The 12,872-nt window shown below is 40.1% G+C and overlaps 1 protein-coding gene across 1 annotated transcript in view; it reads left to right on the top strand.

Annotated features, from left to right (window-relative positions):
- The window catches only part of LOC134535025 (apolipophorins), a 115,554-nt gene that overhangs the window by 67,008 nt on the left and 35,674 nt on the right, over window positions 1-12,872 (top strand). Inside the window, exons 30-36 of the mRNA XM_063373857.1 lie at window positions 1,280-1,443; window positions 3,176-3,460; window positions 4,173-4,309; window positions 5,141-5,288; window positions 6,385-6,538; window positions 9,391-9,588; window positions 11,568-11,800. Of these exons, the coding sequence (XP_063229927.1) occupies window positions 1,280-1,443; window positions 3,176-3,460; window positions 4,173-4,309; window positions 5,141-5,288; window positions 6,385-6,538; window positions 9,391-9,588; window positions 11,568-11,800 (1,319 nt within the window). The remainder of the gene's footprint in view (window positions 1-1,279; window positions 1,444-3,175; window positions 3,461-4,172; window positions 4,310-5,140; window positions 5,289-6,384; window positions 6,539-9,390; window positions 9,589-11,567; window positions 11,801-12,872) is intronic.

Below are 12,872 nucleotides of genomic sequence, written 5' to 3'. Positions count from 1 at the left end.
TTCCCAGCTTCCGCACAGCAGGCAACCTTTGTACAGTGATAGTTCATTTTGACGACTCCAGTAAGGGCGAAGCTCGTCAGTAATCTTGCCTGCCGGCCAACCAGATAGCGTATTTTTCTTCACGTTGCTGAAACGGGATCTTCATCTGTCAATAGAGCCAACCTAGTAGCCTCTATAGGAGTATCTGGAAGGGCTTCCAGCGTTAGGACATCTCCTACTGCTGGGATGTTAATAGCCAAAGTAGCTATAGGAAGAACTCGTCTGTGGCAATCTAACAGTATTAAATACAAACTGGAATTCTGCGAGAATGTGCCATCTTGTTTGATGTCACATTCGTTAGCAGTAAGTAGTGGTTTTCTGCTAGTTTGGCAGAACACTGCCCATGCCTTTGCAGGCCAAAAATGGTTGACAGGACGCATGTAAATTCAAATAAAACATTTTCATTGTTCAATTTTTGCTTTTGGATGTGAAGTTTTTGTTATTTTAAAGTATTAAAGTAGCTGAATTCATTAATACTGTCTTATTTAACTAGCCAATTTTCACTATAGTTTGTGTGTTGCTTATTTAAAAAAAATTTTGATTAATAAGTAAAAAAAATGTTGTTTGTGGCTCTAGATAGGCCTATATATTCTGAAATAATTACAAAATAATAACCAAGTCAATTTTAATCTTTCATTGGCGTATAGTTATGTTTATTTCTTACTCATATCTGTTTAGGAACATTAGAAAAAATACTCGTGTTGGGCCAATCAAAGCCTTAAATGATAAAATACCATTTAATCCTAGTGTTCGAAAGATTTAAATATCAGAGGAAAAAGATTCCTAAAAAAATATTAAAGGAATATAGTAAATTAAAAAATACACACTAATAACTTGCAACAACGAGGTCAATTTTCTTTTCCTCATACCTATCCTGTCACCCTTCCCCAAGATATCGTACTTTTAACATGTAATTATATAAATAAAATCGCAATATGTATTGATTCTGGAAACTTAGTTTTTGAAACCACAATTTAAAGGGTAGAAAGTTTTGAAACCATAGTTAATATTTTTTTTTTCATTTATTGTACATTATTTTATTTTTGAGCTTTGACAAGGGGTACATTCAAAGCACTCTCAGGAACTCGGAAATTGTGATTCACGTTTGAGTAAATCGGGGGGGATTGATCCGTCACCGATTTAGGGTTCGTATCGACGATTGAAAATTTTTTCCGGCGACGTTGGCCCGGACTGTGCCCGGGAACGAAGTGGCAAACAGGGAGCGCCGCCCGTGTTGCAGACATGCTGAAGCAGGGCGGCACGGTGACCGCCAAGTGGGGCGACAAGCAGGAGGCGGTGTCGACCCTGGAGCTGGCCCTGCCCAAGGACGAGTCGGGCCTGGACCTCCGCCTCACCGCCAACACCCCGAAGCTGGGCGCCGCCGAGCTCACGCTCAAGGGCCAGGTGAGTGCGGCGCCTCCCATACACTCCATCACTAGGCACACGGAGGAGGGCAAGTTTCACCCCCTTAAAAACCATGTTATTTTTTTTAAACCTGAGTTATCTCTCCTTAAAAGTCATGTTTTTTTTCCTTTTTTTTTTCTCTCGCAAAGTTCGCAACAAAAAGCGAGGTAACCATAGGAATAGAGGGGTAAATTTGATCAAACGTTTGTAACATATTTTGAAATTTAATGTAGCAGAAAATACATTTATAAAAAAATGGTTCTAACAGTTTTGATACGTAGTTTATGTAATATTATTTTCTGCTATTTTATGTTTAAAATTTTTTATTCCATTCACCCCTTTTACGAAGTTACGATTTGATTACTTAGAATCTTAAAAAAAAAAAAAAAATTAAAAAAATCATAACCTCTTGGAATAAAAAACTTCACAGAAATTCTGTTTTGTAAATGTCTTACCTTACTGCATTTAATAATCAAGGTGCAGAAAAATCTGAACTGTTAACGTTAAAGTTAGTCATTAAGAGACAGCACAGAGGACACTTTAACACTGGCTTCTTATTGGTTTAGTAGTGTTTAGGAGAGCTTTCCTGGTGCCACTTTGGTCGGTACGAGTGATTTACCAATTTCTTTTGAAACAGAAAGTAGCAGGTATTAATTTTAAACAAAAATTGAATTTTCCTTTGCCGAAGAAAAGAATGGGTGGATATTTGCATTAGCCTGGACGTCAGAATAAAGAGGGAGCGGGGGTGACCTTCACTGACAGTCGAAGGGAAGCAGAGATTGTGGAAGTAGGTGGGACTATGTGACAAATTCCATTAGCGCTCTCTCGCCATTCTAAAGTTTTATCTCGCCTTATATTTTACACCCATGCTGATTCAGGAGGCAGTCAAAAGTGTCATAACGATCATTAGGAACTCGTGCATGGGCGTAGATACTATAGAGGGGAGGGGGGGGATCGGGCCACCTCTAAAACTAAGCAGCCCCTCACTGAAGAGGCCCGATTGCGCTTGCAAAATCGTGATAAATGTAAAAATCAAAACTACGTTGTATGGAAAATTTCTGGGTATTTAAATTTTCCTGCTTAATGCATGCATATAGGACACAATGTGGGCTGTATACAACATAACAGCTGCCTACCAGAGATAAAAATATTGTGTCAGTTAAAACCCACGCGCAAAACTCTCAGACCGAAAATCACTAGATCATATGTAAGTTGTGATCAATGTGTTTCAAAAAAAATCAAAATAAAACAAAATACTGAACCAAAAAAAAAATTATTTTATTTAAAAATGTAAGCAGATAAAACAAATTTATTTAAAGAATAACTCATCCTTAATGTTGGCAAAAAGACTAACGTAAAAAAACGTAACTTCAAAGTCATCATACATAAACATCATAAAACTTTCCAGTGATTAAAGTGTCTTGTTACTATTCTGGGTTGCCTAGCCGGGCCAACCTGGAATGTAACACTATTAAAATATTTATTTTTCAATAATTTTTTTTTCCTTCTGAATGAGTTTGACTTAGGTGTGGACCTGTCTATTGGTAATAAATAATTTTTAAAAAATATTTAGTTTGAAATTTCAAAACGTGTATATAATTATTTATGGACATTGAATATTTCCCGAGTGCTCGCAGACCCCTAGTATTAAGGGTGATTTAGTTTTCGTTGGATCGCAGATGATCGTGTATCGGTTGCTTGTGGTGTCTGAGAGGGGGTGTGTGTGTGGCAGGTGGGCCGCACCAGCCCGAGGTACCTCCACACCCAGATAGCGGCCGTCCTGAACGACAAGAGGCTGGAGCTGGACGGCAAGGTGTCGGAGGGCAGCTACAAGCTGGTGCCCAACGTCGACGTGACGGCGGTGAGCGCCCGCGGCACCTCGCGGCTCTACCTGAACCTCAAGCAGACGGGCGAGGACGAGGTGACGGGCGACTCGGAGCTGCAGTGGGTGACGGGCAGGGGCGGCCGGCTCACCGTCAACGGCGAGGCCAAGCTGCACTCCGTCAACAACTTCTACGTACGTCCCGTCGCCGGCGGTCTCCTCCGCAGTCTGTTTCAATCCCTACGCTTACGTGTAGAGGGTCTTGGCTTCAATCCCAATGCTTATATGTAGAGGGTCTTGGCTCCAAACCCTTTGCTTATGTATAGAATTTCTTGACTCCAATTCCTTTGCTTATGTGTAGAGGGTCTTGACTTCAATCCTTATGATTATGTGTTGAGGGTTTTAGCTTCAATTTCTATGCTAATGTTTAGAGGATTTTTGTTCCAATCCTAGTATCTTGACATTAATGACTCAAAAGCTATGAGCAGTGAATCGTATCTAAGTGGTTTAAAAATTGCATTTTTTTTTTCTCACATTTTAGCGATTAATTCAAAGAGTACAAGTCAAGAAATTTCATTTAAAATAAATATGAAATATAAATGTAGAAAAACAATAAACCAAATTACATTCAAACAAATATGTAGTCACAATCTAAATAAACAAACACCCAGATGCATCTGACTCACGTCTGTTACGGTAAATTGCTCTCTCAAAATATGTTTCCGACTTATTCACATTTGTTTATTTATTTATTTTTTACTTCCTTGAAAACTCTCAACAGTTACTAGTTTCTTCGAAAAACCACTCTGTTAGCAAGGCTAAACAATGAGAACATGTCTGAGTTAAGATGAGTAAGAGATGCCACCTGGTAATGTTTTTTTTTTTAACTGAAAGCTGTGCTGTTCAGGTGGAGCTGAACGCGGACTCGGAGGCGCTGCAGATCAACAAGTGGATCTTGACCGCCCAGAGCAAGCATGGCTCGAAGGGACGGAACGCCATCCAGGTGTCAGCGACGTCCGCCGGCAAGAACGTGATAGACGGCAGGTTCGTTGCCCACCCCCCGCTCCTCCCGATTTGTGCGAGCGCACGACCGCCCCATCCTCGGTTCTACTGTCCAGGAGTGCATCGTCACGAGCTTCGACTTCACCCGTGCCGGAACCTTAGCACCACGTCATGCCGTTACACATTTACATTAAAACTGAGAGAGATTCCACCTTCTCTTGACTGCCAGCTCCAAGTCTGGCTGAATATTGGGGGAAGTCAAGGTTTAGGTCATTGCAGTTGTATGCTATTGCTAAGGGTTATTAAATTTTAATTTTTGAAGTAAACTCTGCAATACAGTGAAACCTCATTACAAATTACCTTAACTTTAAAGGATTTTTTCACTTGAAGTATAAATTTTAAGTTCCCTACAAGATGCTTTACATTTAGTAACAGTTCATTATAAAGTACGATCACTATTATGTACTAAAACTGTGGGTTTTTACAGTGTAATGAGATTTCAATTTGATTAGCTTAATTCAGTCATATAGAGGACCTGTTAATCATTACTTTTTTTATTTATTTATTTATTTAATATCTGTTAGAGTAACAGGTTACAATTTTTCTACATTTAAAAATGTTGTGGCTTTTGAAATGCCAGCCTAATATCTTTGTAAGGCTAAATTAAACAGTTTTAGGTGCTTTGACAGCAGTGACATAGACGTATGATTTTTCTCTGTCACAATGGAACTGCGAGTTGCCAATCTTTGAAACCGGAGGTTGTTTGCTGCGCGTCTTGGCACGGGAGGTGACGGGCTCAGTGTGCTGGAAAGGGGAGAGCTCGTGGCGGAAAAGTTTTCTCGCGACCAAGCGCCTGTGTTTTTCTCCTCCCAGGCTGAACCTCAACGTGGTTGAGAAGCCAAACTACCACCAGATCGTGGCCGCAGGCAACGTCAAGCTCTACGAGAAGTCCACACAGGCCAAGCTCGAAGCAAGCATCGCTCGCCTCTCAAAGGAGACCAATCACGAAGAAGGAACTGAAGTGAGTGACCCCATTGTAATATTTAATTGTATGGCAGTCTAGTTTCATTTAAAATTTCGTTAAGGTTTAGAAGTATCTTACTGTTGCAAATCTACAAACATTGAAATTCCTTTTCTTTATTTATATATATATTATATATGTTAGATAATAGGTGCCTAATATATTGTCACGACTTCATTCTTACTCTTAAAGATCTCATTTTTTAATGTCAGTGTAAGAAGTAGCACACACATATTTAATATTGGCTAGGAAAATATACTTTACAAAGTTTTAACACAACTTTATTACTTTACTGTTAAATTGTTTAATTCTACTTTGACTCTACTGCACTCTATAATAACTCTCATTTACTGTATATTATTCGACTCTCTGCATCCATCAACCACTCAAAAACCATTATTACTTCTGCCCTCATCATGGCATCACATTAAATGCAACAAATACTGCTTGAAATTCAGGCAAACAGCTACAGAACCAATGATTTTTATTTAATTATAGGTTACTCTCCGTTGGCTTTTAAAAGTTTAAATACTCTTAAAACTAAACCACACCTAAAATCAGCTCCCACGAAAATCAAATGTTAAAGAGTCAAAAGGCATTAATTAATAGAGCCCCGGAAATTTTGTGGGTTCAATGATCTGCGGGGTAAACGTGATGGTTCTGTCTCTCCTCAAACCTTATCCATTTGATCATTGGGTACTGTCCTGTCTGGAATTACTTAAAATTTGATTCATTAGTTCTGTTTCTGCTTGTTTGTGATTGGTGTAGTTATACCTTGGTGGCATGTCACAACAACTAAAGCCCAATCAATGATGTTTTTAAAAAAAATGCGAAAAGTTTTATGAGTTCAACTTGTCGTCAAAGGAACTTGCGAAATTTTTGATGTCCCTGGGCAGTTTCTCCCAGCAATATTGTCGTAAGAAGTTGTGATGAAAATCTCCTGGTAGAGGTCACTGTTTGGTCTCTTGTTTTTGTTGTGTTTTGTGTGTGTGTGTGTTTTTTTTTTCCTCTCGTATTCGACCACGTAGATTACCAGATCAATCTGTACGTGAGCGTTTCCTTGTTTCACCGGGTGTGTGGTGTCGATGGCGCGCAGGCAAAGCTGAAGGTGGACCTGGGTGAACGGTCGTACGACGCCGTCTACAAGCTGACCGACCGTGAGCTGCTGATCTCTAACGAGCTGTGCAGGACGCGAGCCAAGCAACAGTGCTCCGTGGCGAAAATGAACACAAAACTGCAGGTCGACGAAGGTACGGTTACAAAATTATAACTGAAAATATAATTAAAAAAATGGTGCGCAAGTTTTTCAGCGCTCACCAGTGCTGTGTAAACATCTAACCTCGGTGACGAGAAAATTCTCGAGACACTTTCTTATAATACGAAACCCAGACATGAATTTTAACGTAGAATTCTTTAAAATAATGCTGAGCGTGATGAATATAAGATAAGTATACATTTCAATGGAAGAACTGTAAAAAAAAATATTTTCCCATTTTTAAAACCTAACCATCATTCTGTTTATCAAGGTGGTACAATTGAATTCTCAGGGCTAGTCCAACATCAGGAGTACCAAACAACACGTGACATTTTCCCCAGACTGCAATTATCATCGCCTGCATTTTTGAGGTTATACTTCTTTAGGTGCGTCGAGGGTGAAATTTTAGTATGCGCCAGAAATGCATTGAAATAAGCACGCATTACACAACTGAAATTTAAAGGTTTAAAGTCCAGTGCGCATACTTGCAGAAACTGCTATAGCTAAGAGCCGAAGTCAGCTAGAAGGAGGATTCACGTGTGGCAACATGCATCCATATATGGGAGAATGTACTAAGCATATTGGTGTGCCAAAGTAAATCTTATGGTTTTGAAACTATTCTAGAATAGATTTCGTAAACTTGAATAGTCATAATTTGATATACTTTGACATCGTCCCGGGCTGCGCCCTTCTGAGCCCGATGTGCCACCACCTCTCCCCTTACACGCTGAGAGCCCCCCTCCTTCCACCACCACCCTGTACGACCGCCCGCCGAAGTGTGTGTGTGTGTGTGTATGTCCGTGCGTGCGTGTGTTGGCCCGTGCCCGCTGATGTGACGTCAGTGCTCTGCTCCCGAGAGTTGCAGAGCGAGGACGAACGGTCAGTGAGTCGCGAGCGCTGCGAGAGGAAGGAGCTTCATGCACCTGTCGTAGTTCTCGGAGGTTTTGAGTGATACAGAGGGAAACGGGCCTCGCCACACACGGGCTACGTCACGGCCCTGAGAACAGAGTTGCCGGGTCCACATGCCCGTTATACGTGTGGTGTCGCCCTAAACTTCGACGAACACTTCAACCCCCATTGCGGTAGCAACTTGAAACTTTAAAAATACCTATAAGCCAGGTAAATTGTGTAGAAACATACATGGCATCAAAGATATTCTCAACATTTTGTTGTTTCTCTAAAGCATTATGAATGTGATGCTATCTTTTAAGAATTTATCAAGCTAAAAGTTGCAATCCAATAGCTGCATTAAAACTAAAATTAACTTGAATAAGTTTAAAACACATATTGTAACACTAAGTAGTATTTGTTTTTGCTTAAACGACAGAAATCATTCTGTAAATACTTCCTATAAACAAACCTTAACTTTATTGAGCTGGTTCAACATTTTAAGATATAACAGTAAAAATTTAATCACAAAATTCTTTTATTCACAATGACATTGAGTATTTGTAGACTACCAATTTTTGTGTGTCTACAGTGTGATGAATGATGTGCTATTTATACATTTCAGTGTTAATGATTGAGTGTCAAAATTGTAATGCATTTTTTTTAAGTTGTCATTATTTGATTTTATGACTATAATTATATCATAACATATTAAACCATAGTTGTACTATTATAAAGTTTATTTTGGCACACTACTATGCTACGTACTTCCCCAATTTTCATGAAAGTTAATGTATATGAGTGAATCCCACAAGTTCGTTATCTTATCCAGATTTCTGATACTTCCACAGATGACAGCACCAAATTTTGGGACACAATTCCATTCCAATCAATTCACGAAATTACTCCTACCAAATGCTGTATACCGAGAGCTAAGATGTTTACACATCAAAAAATCTGGCAGTGCATTTTCTTAAACCAGTGAAATTTTAAGTTTGAAAATTATTTTGTTTCATCTGACTGATTATACACACATGAAAGAGTACTATTAAGTATTTTAAATCATCACTGATTATTTGTAAAAATATTAAAAACAATGTGACATTAATGTTTTAAATAAAAAATACAAATTTTAATTTCTTAATAAAATATGTTACTTTTTTTTTTTTCATAATTTTTTGATGTGATAACGTCTTATTAATCAATGAACGCCGGCTGCACACACGAAAAAGCATGACCCATTGTCACGTTGCGCCTGAGCCGAGCATGCAAGAACCAGCCAACCACCGTGTGAGAAAATATTCTATATCAAACAGGTTAAGGCGGGCTTCTTAAATAATTGTTCGTGATTAAATTTTAAACAAATTATTTAAATTAAATTTGCAAAAACTGTAAATAATTTTTGAGAATTAAAAAGTATTTTAATTTTTCATCAATGTTTTCTTATGACATTATCACGTAAAATTATCGTCCGTAAACCAACTTTACAGACAACCCCCTTTTTTTTGTGAACGAGTCTCACATATTGTAGGCCTATCTAATGGCAACAGATAATTTAAAAAAGATACTCAGTTTGAAATGTTGAGTTTAATGTAAAATTATTCACGATTTTCGAATGTCAAATATTTTTGGAATACTCGCAGTACGCGCTCTGTGGTGTCACAGTGGCGGATCCAGGATTTTGGTTTTGGAGGGGGCTTGAACCAGCTGAGGCTAAGCTTTATCAAGGCAAACACTAAAACAATAGAGGACCCAGATACTTCTGGAGGGGGCTTGACCAAGCTGAGGCTAGGCTTTATCAAGGCAAACACTAAAACAGTAATGGACGCAGGTGCTTTTGGAGGGGGCTTGAGCCCCTTAGCCCCCGCCTGTGGATCCGCTACTGCGGTGTGATCGTGTCGGGTGTCGGGTGCCAGTGTGTCGGGTGTGGCTGACGTGTGGCGGTGCCGCGGCTTGCAGAGAAGGGGGAGCTGCACCACAGCTACCTGCTGGTCGTGGACCTGAAGGAGCTCATCGTCGTGCCAGAGAGCCTGGAGGTGACTGCGACCACGGCGATCACCCCGGCCGTCCCGCTGGACCACAGGCTGGAGGTCAAGCTGTCCGGCAACGAGGAGATCAGCTACAAGGCCCACGTCTACGCGCACAAGGACGAGTCAGGTGACCGCCCCCCCCCCCCCCCCTTTCCCGTCGCCGGGATTCATTCTTTCCAGCGTCGGGGTTCGACTCCGCCGGGGGAAATCTGCCGTTCGTTTCATTCGGAGGTTCCGGTCGTGAAGCGATGCTCCGCGTCCGATGTGAAGCTTTGCGCATTAAATTGTCTAATAACTTTAGCACTTTCCTTTCAATTGTAGGGCGAACATGGTTTGCAAAATGTCTCATGAATAATAGAAAATCACTTCCTTGCATCCATCCAGACTTATTGGCGGTTCCTATACAACCAGTACGGCCCCCTCTGACAAAATATTCAAGATAATTTACGCGAGGAAATATAAACATTGGCAGGACTGAATTTCCCGTACCATTTACACAAAAACACATTGTACGGAGGCTACCCCGTTCTGCAAAAGTTTTTGCACCAATTTGTTTCTTTCCCTTAGAAGCATTGAAAGCCTAAAGGTTCGATCATGAAAATATTGGTTTTTTTTTTTCTTGTCCATGTTTTTTTTAATTATTATTTTGGTGTTCTTGGAATTTTACCCGTTCGCCCCTTTTGACAGCCCTGCCCACAACCAGCATGAAAATTAAACAAGGAATAATGCATTTCTTTAAAAGCTACAAATAAATGTATTTACATGTACTATGCTTGAACTAAGCTTCCAATAAAATAATATCTTTGCGGGAGCATTTTCGTACTTTACTTTTTGAGTTTGGCGGCTTTGAGGAGAAATTATATCTAATATTTACCTCTATTAATAGATTTTATGAATGTTGATAGTAATTTTATGACGGAATTATTCTTAAAAATAAATAATATAATTTTCAACTTCAAGAATACTATTCCTTAAGAAATAAAAATTTTTTTTATGGTAAGCAGCCAAAAAAACGTTACAATGGCTTTAATGCTGAAGCAAGATGCATTAAGGCTTTCTTTCTCTCCTCTATGATTGAATGAATACTCTAAAGCCCTCTATGTGAGAATTGAAAACAAAGCGACAAAGTTTCTTCGTAATAATAAACTATAGTGTGCTCTTATTGATACCACAATTTCCGTGTGAGTAAGAGGATCATAATTTTAAATGAGCAAAAGCAAACCACAGTGTGTAAGTAATTGTGTGCTTTCCAACACTAGTTTTAAACTATCACATTTTTTTTTAATTTACTAGTGTCATTTGTTGTGTTGCCGCGTCAAAGTAACGCGATGAATGGCGTGCTCAAATTGCCGCCTCAGTTCAGGAAGGGGGGGGGGGGGGGGTTGCGTCAGGATTCCTTAATCATTAAAGGTCCTGTACTCGGGGTCGTGAGTTCCATCTCAACACCTGGTACGAATGAATGACTCAAATTTGTGAGCACACTGAGTTGGTACCCAAGTGTTCTGAAACCCTTGTATTGTAAAAAGGTTTTTGGTCCAGAAGTCCATGGTTCGCCACATTCTGTAATGCGGTACCTATCCAACCTCTCAGGTTCAGATTTTTTTTTTTGGCAGGACTGCGCATTAATGTTCTGCTGCCATTTTCAGTTCGCCCAGATCAGTACACAGCATATCCTTTTTTATAGAATATTACATTTCACAACTCTTCGTCATATTCAACTGCTTCCAGCCTACGGCCGGGTCAGCAAAGTAAAATGTCCCAGCCACAGGCTGGAAGCTTTTGTTGATGATCATGATGATGATGATGATGATGATGATGACTTGTGAAATCTGAATTGTACTACGCTAAAAACAGGAAACACTAAGTACATTTCCATAATTATTTTTTTTTTTTTAAGAATACCAGTTCTTACCTGTGGTTTAACTTCTATGAAGAAGTTAAGTTTTAAGTAACATTATGCTGTATATTAATTTGTGTTTGGTGATTCTAGTTGAAACTATGCTCACGCTCGATAATCTGGCACGGCCGCGGTCGCGAACATGACGGCGTGTGTCTCGCCTGTGGCCTCGGTGGACAGACGTGAACCTGTGCCTCCCCCCCGTGCAGGAGTGGTGATCACGCTGCCGGAGAGGGTGATCGCCGGCAAGGTGCAGACGCGGCTCGTCCTGGACGACAGGTCCACGCTGGTCGACCTGTCGCTGGTCGGCAACGTGTGGCTGGACCAGACTCGCCAGCCCGACCTCAAGACGGGCCTGGTCGTCGCGTACAAGGCGGAGCTGGCCAACAACGAGATCACCGTCGCCTCTGAGGCCAGGCTCACGCATCCGGCGCTCAGGAAGGTGAGTGGGACGTGCCGATGTCCAAACACTTGTCGCTTCGACGCATCCAGTGACGTAGCCAGGATTTGTGTGTGGGGGGTGTTAAGAAGTACACCTTCTCTCCACCCCCCCCCCCTCCCCCCGTATTTAAGCTGTGGGTCCGAGGGTCCTCCCCCGGGAAAATTTGGATTTTAAGGTGTAAGATAGTGCTATTTAAGCAGTTTTCGGTACTTAAATGTAAATATTGTAATGGTAAAATTTTTATTAATCTTAATACATACTATGAAATTTGTTTGAGTGACGAATAAGAAATTAATTAAAGATTTGGGGCTAAGGGGGAGGGGGGTGTTTGAACCCCTAAACCCCCCCCCCCCCCCACCCCCCCGGCTACGCCCCTGGACGTATCTACCGATTGCGTGGCTTAATGTGACTAACCGACTGTTCACGCCAACGGTCAAACAGCAGGAAAAAAACATGATTCACTTGAAAGATTGTCGAACACAACAAATTTAAAATAAGAATATTACAGCTTTATGAAATGTTACACTTGCATTTCAGTAAATTGCTTAAAATTTAAAAAATTGCTTTAATTACTGTTAAATCCTTAAATCGTACGTGTACTTATTTGCAAAATACAAGAGAATGCTTGTAACTTCTTCCTTGACCCACTATGAATAAATTAATAAACTAGTCACTGAAAATTTGTAGGTAAGTCAGGATTTAAGTTTCATTAGACTCTGATATCTTGGCTTCAAAGCCAAACATTAAGTCACAGTGGAAATTTTAGCTACCATGGCGTTTACATTATTGCTCTACATTTCATAGACCCTGAATCAAATTATCAGTTAGTTACTTATTTTCTCCCATAGTTTCAGACTGTAACATGTTTATTAATATGCAACATGCTTTGAGGAGGTATAATCAGGATATGTACATTCTTTGAATGGTGATCGATTTAAGATGTTTGTGATTTATAGCTCAGAATAAAAACTATAGCAACAGTTTTAAAAATTAATTTTGGCAGGGCTTAATTCATCTGGTTCTCGATATCACTATGCACGTAAGAAATGTGGAAGTACCATACTGGACATTA

The sequence above is a fragment of the Bacillus rossius genome, chromosome 8, assembly GCF_032445375.1.
Source record: "Bacillus rossius redtenbacheri isolate Brsri chromosome 8, Brsri_v3, whole genome shotgun sequence".
Classification (NCBI taxonomy): domain Eukaryota; kingdom Metazoa; phylum Arthropoda; class Insecta; order Phasmatodea; family Bacillidae; genus Bacillus; species Bacillus rossius.
This window is presented reverse-complemented; position numbering and strand designations above follow the sequence as displayed.